The sequence below is a fragment of the Carassius auratus genome, chromosome 25, assembly GCF_003368295.1.
Source record: "Carassius auratus strain Wakin chromosome 25, ASM336829v1, whole genome shotgun sequence".
NCBI classification, from domain to species: Eukaryota; Metazoa; Chordata; class Actinopteri; order Cypriniformes; family Cyprinidae; genus Carassius; species Carassius auratus.
In genome coordinates, this window is record NC_039267.1 from 16,683,023 (window position 1) to 16,700,843 (window position 17,821).

Sequence of the window (17,821 nt, forward strand, 5' to 3'; positions counted from 1 at the left end):
CAAGAGACCATCTGTCACTGCGAATAACTGCGTGACAGCACAAACACAGTCCTCCCTCTCTAAAACACAACTAGCACCCAGAACTGATGCATATGAGAACTAAAGAACTAATCCAATCAAAGCATAGTGGAAAGGAATGAATAAATATAGGCCTAAAGCAAACAGTCATAGATTTAAGATGATTGCTAATACCTTTGAAAGACTGAATTTGAGCGGTAAGCAAGGTGTTTATCATTTCTAGCTGAAACTGCTTATTTAGCATTATGTTTTCATAGGTGAATCTGGTGTTAATATGGTAGTTAGCTGCTGGTGGATGTCGTTACTACACTTGTGCCAACAAGAAAAAAAATGTCAGATTTGAAATTACACACGGTAACGTTACTTACCTGGGATTCATAACTGAGCAACCATCATTGAGGTTAATAAATGCTAACCGTTAATGCTAGCTTTGTCCAGGTGGTTTGTGATAAGGGCAGCTAAATCTTCCAAAAAAAAAAAAAAAAAAAAAAAAATAGAATGGAAAGTAAAAAAAAAAAAGAAAAACATTAATTATTTTATAAATAACTAGGAAAATTAAGGGGAAAAGCATTTACTTCAGAGTAGCTCACTCAAATGACTTTCAAATAATTTGACTGAAATTATTATTACTATGATTATGACTGGTTGTGGGCAGTGTTATTACAAACCCGATTCTAAAAAAGTTGTGACACTGTACAAATTGTGAGTAAAAAAAGGAATGGAATAATTTACAAATATCATAAAATTATATTTTATTCATAATAGAATATAGATAACATATCAAATGTTGAAAGTGAGACATTTTGAAATGTCATGCCAAATATTGGCTCATTTTGGATTTCATGAGAGCTACACATTACAAAAAGTTGGTACAGGTAGCAATAAGAGGCCGGAAAAGTTAAATGTACATAAAAGGAACAGCTGGAGGACCAATTTGCAAATTATTAGGTCAATTGGGAACATGATTGGGTAAAAAAGAGCCTCTCAGAGTGGCAGTGTCTCTCAGAAGTCAAGATGGACAGAGGATCACCAATTCCCCCAATGCTGCGGTGAAAAATAGTGGAGTTTCTCAGAGAAAAATTGCAAAGAGTTTGAAGTTATTATAATCTACAGTGCATAATATCATCCAAATATTCAGAGAATCTGGAACAATCTCTGTGTGTAAGGGTCAAGGCCAGAAAACCACACTGGATGCCTGTGATCTTCAGCTCTTAGACGCACTGCATCACATACAGGAATGATACTGTAATGGAAATCACAACATGGGCTCAGGAATACTTCCAGAAAACATTGTCGGTGAACACAATCCACCGTGTGCCATTCATCGGAGCCAGCTACAACTCTATAGGTCAAAAAAGAAGCCATATCTCAACATGATCCAGAAGTGCAGGCGTTTTCTCTGGGCCAAGGTTAATTTAAAATGGACTGTGGCAAAGTGAAAACTGTTCTGTGGTCAGACAAATCAAAATTGGAAAGTTCTTTTTGGAAAACTGTGACGCCATGTCATCCGGACAAAAGAGGACAAGGACAACATAAGTTGTTATCAGCGCTCAGTTCAGAAGTCTGCATCTCTGATGGTGTGGGGTTGCATGAGTGCGTGTGGCACGGGCAGCTTACACATCTGGAAAGGCACCATCAATGCTGAAAGGTATATCCAAGTTCTAGAACAACATATGCTCCCATCCAGACGTCGTCTCTTTCAGGGAAGACCTTGCATTTTCCAACATGACAATACCAGACCACATACTGCATCAATTACAACATTAAGGCTGCTTAGAAAAGGCGTCCGGGTACTGTAATGGTCAGCCTGCAGTCCAGATCTTTCACCCAAAGAAAACATTTGGTGCATCATAAAGAGGAAGATGTGACAAAGAAGACCTAAGACAGTTGAGCAGCTAGAAGCCTGTATTATACAAGAATAGGACAACATTCCTATTCCTAAACTTGAGCAACTTGTCTCCTCAGTCCCCAGATGTTTGCAGACTGTTATAAAAAGAAGAGGGGATGCAACACAGTGAGAAACATGGCCTTGTCCCAACTTTTTTGAGATGTGTTGATGCCATGAAATTTAAAATCAACTTATTTTTTTCCCTTAAAATGAGACATTTTCTCAGATTAAACATTTGATATGTCATCTATGTTGTATTCTGAATAAAATACTGAAATTTGAAAAGTCCACATCATTGCATTCTTTTTTTTGTATAATTTGTATAGTGTCCCAACTTTTTTGGCATCAGGTTTGTATAATATAATATCGCCGAGATCCATTATTATTTTGTTGTTGTTAATTTATAAGTTTACCTTTAAATATATATGTTGTTAATTTATTTCAGTTTTAGTTTACAAAATGTAAATGAGAAATGTTGCTTTGGAATCGATCTATCAATCGAAATTCAGGTAATGTTTTAATTTCAAGTAACAAAAATGTTCATTTCAGTTTAGTAACAGTAATTTTGTTTAGTAATCAAGTATATATATTTTTGGGGAGTTTGTCATTTTTATTAGTTTTTCATACGATATATACCTTTTATTTATTTTACTTCAACTTAAGTTATTTTAGTAGGCCCACATCAAAATAAAATAAACTGATTTGAGACCTACCTTGGCAACTAGCTAAATTGAAAATTATTTTATTTCTTTACCGTTTATTTAAAATAACATAAATGCTTTGTATGGTTTTTGTTTTTAATAATAACAAAAACCATATGAAGAAACCATCGTTGCTTTATTTAACTTTATTTTTAATTTTATGTCTTTTTTTTTTTTACATTACTTTATTGTATAGATATGTCTTATATTTTATATTTGATCTAGATTTTTAGGCTCTACTGTTAGTGTTATCTGTATGCACCAGGGTCTGAGAGTAATGCAATTTCGATTTTCTGTATGTATGCATGTACATGTGGAAGAATTGACAATAAAGCAGACTTGACTTGAACATAAATGCTTCGTATGGTTTTTGTTTTCAATAACCCTGCTCGTGGGTTCTCTAAAAGACACACTTGGCTATTTAAACCCGCTTTATTTTTGTATATTTTTAAAATAAAATACATTTTTTATATATTTTTATTTTTTAAATAACCTCCGCTTCGTAGCTACACTGCCCTCTCTGTTCACACGCGAGAACTACAGCCTCGAACACACCACGAAAACTACAATTCCCAGAACCGCCATCTTTCCTGCGTGACGTCATGGTGTGCGGATGAAAACAGTCGCATGATACATACTGTTTATTTCAAAGACAGACAGCGTTTGTAAGATTGATAGATATATTCGTCGTTGTCAGAGAAAGCCCCTCGTCTGTAGTCCGTGCAGCTCCATGGCGCTGTCAGAGTGGCGTCTGTCTCTCAAGCTGCTGGATCAGCCTTCTCTCCCCAAATCCGTGCTGCAGTTCCCCGACACTGAGCCTGGAGATGTTCCTCCCGGAGAGTATCGGGTCTCCACTCTCAAGCAGCTGGTCTCAGCTCAGATCCCAGATGCCATACCAGATCCTGAGCTCATAGGTAACATATAATGCGAAGCATGACTCATTGTAATATTAGACGACAGTATGGCATTATTAATGCGGCCGCATTGACCTGATTAAAAACACTAACGTAGAGCCTTTATTTAAATGGAATGATTTGATGTGGCCCTCAAAGTCAAATTAAAATCATTAAAAGGCATTCAGGTAACTAAATAACGGTTTCGTTTTGTTTAGCCCGTTATTTTAAGCCTATTTATAGGTTTTCCTGTAGCCTAGTGCTTATATATTATTTTATAGCGCCAATTATTATATTATTATTTATTGTTATTTTACTAGTGCTTATTAGTTTTTATGATTTTTATTTGGTGACTGTCTCCGTTTTTTTTTTTTTTTTTTTTTTTTGTATATGAGATACTAGTATACGTATTGCTTTGCTAATAGATACTATAATAGTCCTAGAGAAATATTCCATTGCTATATCAATATATATAGCATGTTAACAAATTTTTTTTCAATTCTTCATGGTTCAGATATTAACTAATCACTCTAGTTTGTAATGCAATTGTTGCCACTATCAATTACAATTTTGCTAGTAACTGTTTATTGGGCAATAGTACTCTACTTATTTCTTGGTTACTAATAACTTCCTAATAATTACTAGTATCTATTCCAGCTTTATTAATTATGTATTATAAATTTTGAATTTAAATTTAGAATCCATATCTGCATTTTTTACTGGTTAAGATGAATTTATAGTTATTAAATGTATTATAAATATGTAATAGTTATAATAATAATAATAGTGTAATAGTTAATATGAATGCATTTTAATCAAAATTGCAAGTCATAATGAAATAGAATTATATTTAAAGACATCAAGTAAAGTGTTTCCAAACTTATTAGTAGAATGACATTTTATGGTTTAAATAGTAAACAGTCAAATCATTTCAAAAGGTTTTTTTATTTTTATTTTTATGATTAACAACAAAATATAACTGATACTATAAGGGACAAATAAGGGACACGTTATTTTAGGTTTATATTGTAAGTCTATTAGACTATTGTTTTTTCCCCTTAATGGTGGTGGAAATTTTGTATCTCATTTGTTTAAAAAAAAATCTGCAATATATAACAGAATTTAAATCATCGAGCTGGAACTATGACTTTTAAAAACGTAAATGTTTCCCTTTTGTGATGAAATCTTAACACACTTCAAAAGAGTTTCATGTTTCCAGCAATAAAAAAAGAAAAAATAACAAAATTAATCAATTCTGGGAATAACCCCCAGAGGAATCTTGACAAGATTGCAAACAGGTGTCCCGTTATCTTCATGCATTACAGAATTAGTGTACTGTGGCAGAAAGCTAAAGGATGACTTGACTCTGGAGTCCTATGGGATTCAGTCGGGATCCACTGTGCACATCCTGAGAAAGTCTTGGCCCGAGCCTGAGATCCGACCCGGTGAGTCGTGTTTACATCTTCAGGAACACAAAGAATGGAGATAAAGACGGACACTTGGCAGAAGTGCTCCATGAACACAGTCCATTATTTCGTCCTCTATGTTCTTCTATAGAGCCAGTGGACAAGGTTGCGGCTGCGAGGGAGTTTCGTGTCTTGCAGGCAGCTCTTCACACCAGCACTGCATACAGAGACTCGGTAGGTTGACTAGAGCAGCATACAGATGCTTCGGGATCCGTGGGAACATGTTTGAGTAGCTGTTCACTCATTCCAGGTGTTCAAGATGCTGAACAACAGGGAATCCCTGGACCAGATCATCGTGGCCACACCTGGGCTGAGCAGCGATCCTGTGGCTCTGGGTACTGTATGAGTGCAGACACAAGGGATTTGTGACGGGAGGCGTGTGGAAGACTTATTCATGTGTGTTGACTTGATCTGTAGGGGTTCTTCAAGACAAAGACCTCTTCATACAATTCACCGACCCAAGCATGCTTGATACGTGAGTGAGCATCATTACATACAACTGATCCAGAGTAAATAAATAAATAAATATGAATGTTTATGGAATGATATTGCGGACATTATTCAAAAGGACAAGCAAATTGTATTTGGAATTGCGTTTTCAATTTGTGCAAATGTGTAATTAATATTGCTATTCAAATATGACAGGCTCACAGCTTGTAAGATATGGGAAACACAATTGCAAATGGACTTTGCATTTCCATTTTAAATTTGGCAGACACTGTGCGTTCGCTTAAACGAAAATGCAAATGGTAATGCGCGATTTGCATTTGCGTTTGGATTATGTCACATTTTATGCGTCCATAAATTTAAAACGCAACTGCAAATACAATTTGCGATTCCTTTTGAAAAATGTCCGCAATGTCATCAATATACTAATTACTAACAACAACAACAAATCGTTTTTTGTAAAAAATAATAAAACAACAACAGCAACAACAAATAAATGGTTTGTTAAACTAATAAATATTAATAAAAAAAATTTTTTTTGTTTTCTTAGTAATATTATTAATTATTATTATTACTATTGCTAATAAGAAAAACGACATCAATAATAAAAAATCAGTAATTATATTGGTAATTAACTAATCAATATTAATAAAATAATTATAATAATTTAGCAATTCAAAATAAACATAACAATAATAATAATCATCATCATCAATAAATCAATGTTATATGTAAAATAATGATAATAATACATCAATAATAATAAATCAGTAATATTTGTATTAATTAATTATATAATGGAATAACAGTTTATTAACTGATATAATGATTCAATAATAATAATTATTGAAATATAATAATCAAATATATAATATATATAATGATAAATACATAACATTATTATTAATGAATCAGTGTTATATTAAAATTATAAGTAATATTACTTCTATCAGGAATACTACTACTACTACAAAATTTTTATTATTTACTACTTTATTACTACTTTATTATTATTATCATTATGGTGTTGTTATTATTATTTAATCAACGTTGAAATAATAATAATGTTAATAATAAATCAGTGATGTTATTATCCCCAATATACATGGTCCACAATAATATATTAACTAATGCAATAATAATAATTGTAATATAACAATAATATAATATATAAGATTAAATAAATCAATAATATTATTAATTAATCAGTATTATTATATAATAATTTAACTAATATTGCTTCTATTATTATTAATAATAATATTAGTATCATCAGTAATGATATAATTATTATTATTATTATGTTATTGTTATTAATCAATCTTGAAATAATAATAAAACAATTTATTTTATAGAAAATAAATTCATATTTAGATTGAATTTATATTGGTCTTATTTAAAGCATAAGCAGTCAAGTTTGTCTGGTACTGATTTTATAATAATGAATCACAAAATTATTTATTTTGTTTTAAAACTACTTTAAATTTTTGCTGATGTCACATTGTAGAACGGTTGTGAACACCATATTGTGTTGACTTCCGGTTGAATCCAAGGATTAACACTTCAGAATGTGGCATTTGAATCACGTGGTGCACTTTGGGTTAAAGCAAACGATACCCTGAGCTTAACTGTCTCCCCAGATTGGCCAATTCCCACCCGGCGCTGGTGAATGCCATCATCCTGGTGCTGCACTCGGTGGCTGGCAGCGTGCCGCCCCAACAGAGCGCCGGCTCCTCCAGAAACGTGTCCTCTAGCTCTTACAGCGACATGCCAGGTGGGTGTCCACTTAAACACAATTTAAGTGAAAAACTGCCTACCATTTACATAATGTGACGAGTCATTTTGATGATCCATAGAAGTTTTTATGCATAAATGTTTTTTAATCTACAGGAGGTTTCCTCTTTGAAGGCATGTCTGATGATGAGGAGGACTTCCAGTCGGTTTGTCATGATTTACTGTTCTTCATTAGGAATAGTGCATTAACAGTACTGGATCCTAAGCCAGTTTATCATCTGTAGGGGAGTCGCGGTGGGCCGTCCACTCTTGCTAGTGGTTTGGGCGGCATGAGGCCCGCTTCGCTCGGCTATAACGGCGCTGTGGGCCCCAGACCCATCACTCAAAGTGAGCTGGCCACCGCTCTGGCCCTCGCCAGCACCCCTGAGAGCAGCGCTGCTACACCAACTACAGGAAACCAGGTACAGGACACTTCAGCAATACTGGGTCCACACAGAGTACGCTTGCAAAAAGGTGGAAAAATGTCCACTAAATTATTTAATATATATATACAATCAGGCCTAAAATTATAATTCATCAAGCACCAAATGCGCATAAAGCTTTGGTCAGTATATAAAACGGTGTTATTTGCCAACAGTATTGTGTAATTTAAAACAGTACTTTAAACAGTATTTTAATAGTAATGCATTACAATATTGTTTCTCCATAAAAGGTTATGTTATCTAGTTACTATTACTATTACTAATATTTTAGGAATGTAATGCATTACATGTAGCAAAATGTGTGTGGCAAAATGTATACAACAATTCAAACATTTGTTGTTGTAGGATTTTTTTTTTTTATGTTTTTGAAACAGTCTTTTTGTACACCAAGGGTGCATTTGATCAAATTTTTTTTAGATATGTTTTCTTTTTTAATAATTTGAACAATTTAATCATTCATTCCTGCGATGGTGAAGCTGAATTTTCAGCAGCCATTATTCCAGCCTTCATTCTAATATTCACTTAATTTATAAATTATAGATTTGAGTTTTTATTGTTTTATATTAAATTTAATTAAAGCAGTAATAAAATTCAGGGTTCATTTACATGACAACAATACATCAAAAGCAGACATGTTTTTCCTATGTGTTTTCGAAAAAGCTTTGTGTGTAGACAAAACACCAGAACGATCCCAGTTCATGCACATATGCGAATTTCACTTTGTAAAGAAACATTATGGACCTGCCCACATATCTACGCACACATATAATACGCAAGCGCAAATGTTTCACAAAAGTTTTTTTAACTAAAAGGTATCGTTTTCAGAAACTTTGAAACCCGTTTTCCAAAGTTTGCATTTTCAGCCGCCAAAATTCAGTTTTCTTGTAAATAAGTAGCCAAAACGCGTACAAGGTTTTCAGTTTTTAGTTGAAAACTAAGTTGTGACCCCTTAATATCAGAACAGGGGACAAAGGCCCCCTGTAGCAAATCAATGCGTTTTTGTAAGAAGGTCACCGCTGCGTATGCACCGCTCAGAAGTTACACAGAAACACAGCGGAGAGATCAAAAGAAAACAACGATACAAAACGATGATTTGTAAAGAAAAATATCGGAGGATTTCAATATAAGCCAAAAGGAGACTGGTTTTTCTTTGATAAAGTAAGGAAACGTTGCTTCCTTTGCTCCTGTTAACAAACGTTGGTTTTCTCGAGACCCACCGGCTCATGCGCAACGAATGGCATTAAACCGCTTGAAAGCTCAAAGACCATTTTTAATATAACCCCGACCAACGATGCCTTGAGGGTGAATAATTAATGGGCTAATTTTTATTTTTGGCTGAACTAACCCTTTAACAGACAGCAATGATAATAATTGTGATCAACTGGAATGTAACCATTAGTGCGTCTATAATGTTTTAGATTTGCATACACTCATTTATAAAGCGAATACATCTGTGACAGGGGCCCTCTTCAGGAGCGTCCCCAAACCCTGCAGGTACTCCTATAACCAATGACCTGTTTAACCAGGCACTGCAGCAGGCCCTGCAGGTGTCCAGCATCTCCAGCTTACACGTGAGTGACCACCGGACATCCAGTGACATCTTACACCAGATTCATCTTTATATGATACATCTTCAAATAGAGATGTCGGAGAAAAATGCATGCATTCTTCCTATGCTTGTTAGCACAGCTTGATTTGCATGCATCCTGTTGCTTTTTCTATGCACCACAATATCACTTTTCTTTGTTAAAGTGGCATTTCTGATTGTGGAGTGACTCTGTTTGATAATGTGTAGAATCAGTGGCAGTCGCAGCTCCAGCAGCTGCGGGACATGGGCATCCGTGATGAGGAGCTCATCCTGAGAGCCCTGCAGGCCACCGGCGGAGACATCCAAGCGGCCCTGGAGCTCATATTCGCCAGAGGCGCACCATGAATCATTTTCTGAAGTAAAACGTTACCACTACATATTCAGTATTTTAATTACCTATTTGAAAGTGTGGTTTATTTCTAACTTATGTTTGGTCTTTTATCCATGTACATTGAATGCGGTGCTATCAGCTGTTCGGAGAGTAAGTCTAGTTTAGGACACACGTTACAATATATCACTTCTGCTGTGTTAATAAAATGTGTTCAGCTCCATAAATATCGATAGCTAAAAGCTAAAGTTTGATGTTCAGACAATCATTGTTATGGTTTATGTTTTGTCGTTAATTAAAATCTTCCATAAATAGCATAAAGTCTGGTGCTCTGTAGTTGTGTGCAAAGAATGAATCTTGGCATGAAATGGAAATGGACTCTGTTTTCTAAATGCATGTTAACGATTTATCCATAAATGTTTTAATTGTGTTGTTTATTAATTTTCCGACCTCCTAATTTTGAATTGAAATGTCATACTCTAGCTTGATCTGCCAGTGAAACAACAGCATTTCAACTGGAAAATCAGTGCATAAATCAACCTCAGCAAAATAAATATCAATAAAAAAACACTTTTATTTATTAAAATGTATATATTACATATATTCATATTGATACAAGCGTTGACGTTTTGCATTTACCTTTATGAATGAGCAGAATATTAATCCTAGTTTTATGATTATAGGCTATTTCTATTAAAATGGGGTTTTCTAATCGCAAATTGCAACAATGTGTATCACTATATAACAAAAAGAATAGCTGTTTTGAGAACAAAAACCACCATAATTATATTAATATCAAGATTTGATGGCATTATTTATTCGCTTTAAAGGATAGTAAGTAATTAATAGGTAAACAAACAACTATTCCCTCTTGAGAAGACTACAGCATTCCCAATTTTTCTACAGACCTGATCATTTTGTACATTGCAGTGTTCTAAAATTTGTCAAGTTTTTATGACATTTTATGGCGGGAAATCCTGTCACTTTGGTCACACTATCTACAGAAGACTTTATCATCAGTTTCATAACCTGTTACGTTTTTATGGGCTTTATTATCTATGGACTTCAGGTCCATATAAGGATCTGTCTGTGTGAACCTCGGTCCTATAGGACAATAACCATCTTACCACCTCTCATAAAAGCCTCTGCCACAGTTTGGATTCATTCAGACTTCCTGTCTCAGCTCATTTTTGAGGTATAACATGGCAGAGCACGGCCCTGTACTCTGTGTTCATCCTTCGAGCTGCTTGGTTGATGAAAAAACAGAGGTAGAAGTAAAGCACTTGCCTGCTGATTATAGGGTCACTCTCCACGCACTGATTCACTCTGAAGATGGAGACGATTGGGAATCACTCGGCCGCTACACCAGCGACTCCTCAGGGACTGTTAAAGGTACACTACTCCATCTTAAACCTTCACACAATCACAGTTTGGATTCTAAAAGGGTTTACTTAATTAGTAATACACAGTTTCCAGAGACAAAAGTCTTGGCGGGACATTTGAGGGAGTTGAAGGCATGGGTCTGCTGTGGAGTATGAGACCTGTTCCTGAAAGTAAACCAGGTCGCCGGTAAGAGACGTTAATTAATATAGCGCGCGATAAACAACCGCTTTGTGTGCACGAACTTCTCATTTAAAGGGGCAGTTCACCTTAATTTAAACTAGTTTCATTTACCATCTATACGTCATACCAAAAGTGTACGATGTTATTTTTCTTTGTAAACTGAAATTTGATCATAAAGGTGCTTATATTATAATAACAATAATAATAATAATTAAATGGGAATAAAAGGACCATTGTCAATATAGTGCTATAGATGGGTTCCAGAGGCAAAATACCATTCATTTTCTTCTTAGGGAAATTGTTAAAGGGTTAGTTCACCCAAAATGAAAATTATATCATTAATCACACCCTCATGTCATTCCAAACCCTTCGTTCATCTTCATGACACAAATTACGATTTTTGATGAGATCCGAGAGCTCTTTGACACGTCACCCTGGCCTTAGTGTGCAATTTTGGATAATATCATGATGCATGCGCGTCCTTTTTCTACATGCAAACTATGCAAGTTGTTTTATTTTTAGCTTCATAAAAGTACAGTTAACCACTGATGTCACAGGGACAATTTTAAAGATGTCCTTACTATATTTCTGGGTCTTGATCGTGGTAGTACCCTTGCTGTCAGGGTGAAAAGCTCTCGGATTTCATAAAAAAATAAATCTCAATTTGTCGTCCAATATGAATGAAGGTCTTACGGGTTTGGAACAATATGAGGGTGATTAATTAAATAATTTTTGGGAGAAATCCATTTAATATGCTTATGTTGTTCAATATTTCAGTCTGCAACTTTTTAAATAGCCCTGTTTAAAAGTGGAATCCCTGGTGAAAAACTACATTACCCAGGATTTTTTACAATGCTTCATGAAATTGTGATTCTATCCCTAATTAAAGCTGTTATGCACACAGTCTAGTATTTCTATATTTTTAAGTAGCACGACAATATGGCAAATTTGTGTTTAACTGAATCGAAAAATACATGGGAAAATCTTTTACCGTCATGCACTGAATTGACAGATTATTCTAATTTGAATTGACAGATTTCGGAAGATCAATGTCCAGACACCCTTTAAAGTGACGTTTTCTGTGTATGAAGGACACCTTGCTAGGGTCTTTAAGTATCACACCCCCCTCACATCAGCTACAGCTGAGCGCTGGTATTTGGCCCCTGAGGTCCAGAGGGTCGAAGTGACAGAGGGGGGGATAAAGGGGACACTCTTCATTCCTCCAGGTATGGATTAGCGATTAGATGCAGTCTTTGCCTATATAATCATTAGTATAGGATTTGCATCTAATCTAATAATAAATAACATAATATGCAAGTTTAGAACATGTATTAACATACATTTAATTATACAATAAATATATTTATACTGTCATTTGTTAAAGAAATGAATACTTTTATTTTACAGTGATGCATTAAAATGAAAAAAAGTGATGGATTCAATTCAAAACATTCAGAATCAACACAAAACATGTATTTTTATTGTGCCACAGGAGAGGCGTTTATTTGACCTTGTACATTTAGATGAATGTAAATCATTGTACATTCTGTCTACTTTTACAGAGACTTGAGGGACTCTCTGTTCATATGCGTGTGGTTTTGTAATGCAGGTCCTGGCCCCTTTCCTGCTGTGCTGGACCTGTGTGGAGGGCAGGGAGGTCGTGTTGAGCATCGCTCCGCGCTCCTGGCGTCCCACGGCTATGTCTCGCTGGCTCTGGAGTACATCGGGATCCTGACTGCTGAAGGAAAACTCCATCACGTGGACAACACCTACTTTGAGGTACATGTGTGTTACACAACAACTAAAAATACCATTCTGGTTAACTGATAGGTAAGTAATTCTTGTCAGAAATTTGGAATAATTAAGATCTCAAATACTTCCCAAAACTGCATTACTTTGATCAAAAATAGAGCATGATCAGTAAAGTTCGATTATAATTTAAAATAAATGTTTTCAGTAAAATGTAATTTATTCATGTGATGCAAAGCTGAAATTTAAGCTTCAGTACTCTAGTTTTCAGTTTCACATGATCCACCTGAAATCATTCTGATTTGCTGGTCAAGAAACATTATTATTATCAATAGTTGTGCTGCTTCATAACTTTGTAATAAAATTGTGATGCACTAGCTTTCAAAGGTTTTTGTTCCTATTCATCAAAAAGCAAGCAAAAAAACTAAAACAAACAACAGTTTTTCACAAAAATATTAAGCAGCAAAAAATATTTTACAATATTAATGATTTACTGGATTGATAATCAAATAAATGCATTAAATACTTAAAAAAAAAAAAAAAAACTTTCGGCTGGTTGTGTAAATAAAAAATATTTATTAAAAATGAAATGATATTTCTTCTACCAATTTGTGTATACATGAAGTAATCTGACATTATTTAATGTTTGTTAACGCTGACGTGATTTTAAAATAATTCAGGTATATGTAAATTTAATAATAATATTTAATTAAATTGGAAATGAATTGAATACAGGTTGAATTTAATTCATTTATTCATTTAAAATGTATTTGTTTATATTTCTTACAATTTGATTTTCACATTGCAGAGGGAAAATAAGGTATATACCCTAATATATACCTTGAAAGTATTTAAAGCACATCAGATATATATTTGTTTTTCAGACTGCGTTTAAATTTCTACAAAAACACCCCAAAGTTCGTCCAGACAGAGTGGCAGTGATGGGGATGTCATTCGGTGTGCCAGTATCACTGGGTTTGACCACATACTCACAAATTTTAGAGGTAAAAAACTCATAAGTTCTCATTTACATCAATGCAGTGGAGATTTGATGCAGAAACAGTGATACAATGTATTTTTCTGTTTTTTGATGGGAACTTTGCAGCCCAGGTGTGTGGTTTGTGTGAGCGGGAGTCACATCATGCCACACAAAGGATCTTTGGCGGATGTCTATGCAGCACTACAACAGTAAGAAACACCATTTTCACACAGCAGGCATTATTAAGATGGATTACGTTATACAAACTATATACTAAGAACGACGGTTATTCTGTCAACACCAAGGAATGTAGACAAAATCCGTTATGATGAAAAGATGAGAATAATTTGGCGGGATCTGTTGCTGCCGGTACCAGACAACCCTTCCAAGAAAGTTAAGGTATATGAGAATGATGCATTTACTTTGTAATCGGTATATAATATTCAGTTTTGTACTACGAAGAGTAATATCATATGCTTGCAATTCATGTTTTTACCAGATGGGTGAGATCAAATGTCCTATTTTATTAATTGTTGGAGAGGACGATCAAACTGGCCGGCTTCAGAATCTGCGGCGGATGTGAGTCGATCCGTTTAATACATTAAAGGTTTCAACTAAGGCCAGTGATTGAGCCAATCTCATTCCCTGTTCGACAGATGAAGGAGATGATGGAAAAGGCTGGGAATAGTCGCCTCCTAACGGTTCTCTCGTATCCTGGAGCGGGTCACCTTATTGAGCCACCCTATAGCCCTCACGTCAGCTTCAGTGACTTCAAGCTACTGGAGGCAAAGACCAAAGGTGAAAGTCTAATGCATGTCAAATCAAGCCAGTTGTTAGCGTTTGTGTTACGTTGAAATTAGGGGTACAATCATCACTGACTTGGGAAACTTCACACTTGACTTGAAGCAGCTTGGATTCTGTGCCTCTCCAGTCTTCCTCCAGACTCCAGACCTTGATTTCCAAATGAAATGCTAAATTTGCCTTTTATCTGAAAAGAGGACTTTGGAGCACTGAGCAACAGTCCAGTTCTTTTTCTTCTTAGCCCAGCTGAAATGCTTCTGACGTTGTTTCTGTTTCAGAAGTGGCTTGGTAGCTCTTTCCTAAAGATGTCTGAATGTGGTGACTCTTGATGCACTGACTCCAGCTTCAGTTCACTCCTTGTGATGCTCTCCCAAGTGTTTGAATCAGCTTTGCTTGACAGTATTCTCAAGCTTGCAGTCATCCCTGTTGCTTGTGCATCTTTTCCTACCCAATTTCTTCCTTTCAGTCAACATTGCATTTAATATGCTTTGATACAGCACTCTGTGAACAGCCAGTCCTTTCAGTAATGACCTTCTGTAACTCACTGTACTTGTGGAGGGTGTTAGTGATTGTCTTTTGGACCATGGCCAAGTCAGTAGTCCTCCCCATTATTGTGGTTTCAAAGAACAAGATATACCCAGAATTTATAATGTAGGGATGGTCATTTAATGAGACTCAAATATAGATACTGGATTTTTGACTTTCATGAGCTGTAAGCTCTAATCATCAAAATTTAAACAAAAAACTTCTGAAATGTTTTACTTTACATGAAATGGATCTAGAATAAATGAAAGTTTCACTTTTTGAAATAAGTTAAAAAGAATGAACTTTTTCACGATATGCCAATTTTTTTTAGATGCACCTATATGACCCTGGAGCACAAAACCAGTCTTAAATCACTAGGGTTTATTTGTAGCAATAGCCAAAAAAACATTGTATGGGTCAAAATTATAGTATTTGTCTTTTATGCCAAAAATCATTAGGATATTAATTAAAGATCATGTTCCATGAAGATATTTTGTAAATTTCTTACCGTAAAACTTAATTTTTGATTAATCATATACATTGCTAATGTATTGCTACATTTTGCACCCTCAGATTCCGGATTTTCAAATAGTTGTATCGTGCCCATATATTGTCCGATCTGAATAAACCATACATCAAAGGAAAGCTTTTCAGTTTTCAGCTTTCAGATTATGTATAAATCTCAATTAAAGTTATGTATAAAACTAAATTCGAAAAATTTACACTTAAGACTAAATATAAGAAAGCATGAATTTTTAAGATTTGCTCACCCTCAAACCATCCTAGGTGTAAATTACTTTTTTTTTATGCAAGCTCTTTTAGACAAATACAGTAATAGTTATATAAACAGTTGTTGAATAGAGTTATAAATCTTGAAAAATAGTTGTTGAAAAGACTTATAAAACAACGTTCCTTAAACATTTATTTTTCGCAAAAATGTGAACAGTAGGTTTTTATTGCAACTGATTGCCACCTTTTAAATGTTTCACATTTATACAGAGTTTCAATATTTGCATTTCTTAATTTACTGTTTAAATTTAATTCAGTAGCTCATGTAGTCCAGATTTTAAGTTTATACAGAAATAGGATTTGAAAAATAAATACACCCAGAGAAATACACTAGCGAGTGACAACTAGCACAAGTCTCATAACAGTGTAAATACTAGAAAATAAATAAATAAATAAATACATTTTGGTTTATTTGGTTTGCTTTATAATATCAAATATAGCATTTTAAATTAATTTAATACATTTAAATGATAAATATGATAAAATTATGATTAAAAAAATTCTATTAGTTTTTTAAATTTTCAAAAAATTTAAAGAAGTTATATTTTGTATTTTAAAAAATATAAATTCTTTGAATTTCATATCTTTTAATAATTAATATGATAAATATTATATAAATAATAGTACAGTGATAGTACAAACAACGATTTTTTATGTACGATTTTAATATTTCGATATATATATATATATGTGTGTGTGTGTGTGTGTGTGTGTGTGTGTGTGTGTTTTCTATTTTTGTGCTTTCCAGAAGCATATAGTGTACAGTAACACCAAGATCATGCATTCAATTCCCAGCAAAATGCAAAAACATGAAAAAAAATGTGTCTGCTAAATGCATTAATGTAAATACTTTTAGAGGGAAGTATATCGTTCATTCATTCACTCATTCATTCATTTTTTAGGTCTTTGCTCCTGCCTTAAACTATGAAATTTGTGTCAAAACTTTGCAGGCATGTTCATGACCCTAAACAAGAAGCAATTTCACAATTGCAAGAAAAACCAGGAGTTTAACCAGTATTTCCAGCAACTCAAATATGTGCTGTGGGTCATACTGACCAGGAATATAACATATGTGCTGTCTATGGGTCATCTGTTATCTTATTATGATCGGGAAGTGAGATGCCATATACACAGATGGATAGATGAATGTGCTGTTTATGGCATATGTGTTGTATTTCAGGAGGTTGAAATGACATTGCTTTGTATTGTAGTGGTGGTGCTTTGGGGTGGAGAGACGGTTCCTCACAGTCGAGCTCAGGAGGAGTCCTGGCAGAAAACTCTGGCTTTTCTTGAGGAGTATCTCTATGACAACAGCAGAGAGGCTACACACTGCTGCTAACCATTTATACAGTATCTACAACTGTGAGACTAATCATCTTCAGTGTGCCTTTATACAGCAATACTGAAGAGATTAACAGTGTAAATGATCATTTTCAAAGCATTACATTATTGCAATTAATTACGGATTAAGCTTAAATATTAGTTTAAAAGTAAATAATATTTTGATAATTAATAATTAAAGTATACTATATTGTTGGATATTAATGTTTTATTATTAATAATACTTATTATATTAATAATTAATTAAAATACAAACTGTAGATATTGATCTATATTTCATATACTTAAAAGTTAATTTATTAATTGATTTAAATAATTAGTGCAAATTTAAATATAGTGCTGTTGAACGATTAATCGAGATAAATCGCCTTAAGTTTTTGTTTACATAATATATGTGTGTTTACTGCATTTATTTATGTATATAAAACTAAATATACACACATGCATGTAGATATTTAAGAAAATTTTTCTTTATATATATATATATATATGTATGTGTATATATATATTATAAATGATCTAAATATAA

At 34.0% G+C, this 17,821-nt stretch overlaps 1 protein-coding gene and 1 pseudogene across 2 annotated transcripts; both read left to right on the plus strand.

The window, feature by feature from the left end:
- The first annotated feature begins 3,183 nt into the window (after positions 1-3,183).
- Positions 3,184-9,862, plus strand: LOC113043542 (ubiquitin-like protein 7). 2 transcript variants are annotated; one of them, XM_026202988.1, is made up of 10 exons: positions 3,184-3,521; positions 4,826-4,945; positions 5,058-5,140; positions 5,217-5,301; positions 5,384-5,441; positions 7,054-7,187; positions 7,304-7,353; positions 7,432-7,608; positions 9,090-9,200; positions 9,425-9,862. In XM_026202988.1, the coding sequence occupies exons 1-10, from the start codon at positions 3,338-3,340 to the stop codon at positions 9,560-9,562; spliced, it is 1,140 nt and encodes a 379-aa protein (XP_026058773.1). In that variant the 5' UTR covers positions 3,184-3,337; the 3' UTR covers positions 9,563-9,862. The 2 variants fall into 2 exon arrangements, with proteins under 2 accessions (XP_026058773.1, XP_026058774.1); XM_026202989.1 differs by having other exon boundaries at positions 9,156-9,200.
- A 143-nt stretch (positions 9,863-10,005) lies between these two features.
- Positions 10,006-17,410, plus strand: LOC113043541 (acyl-coenzyme A thioesterase 4-like; annotated as a pseudogene).
- Positions 17,411-17,821: the final 411 nt, after the last annotated feature.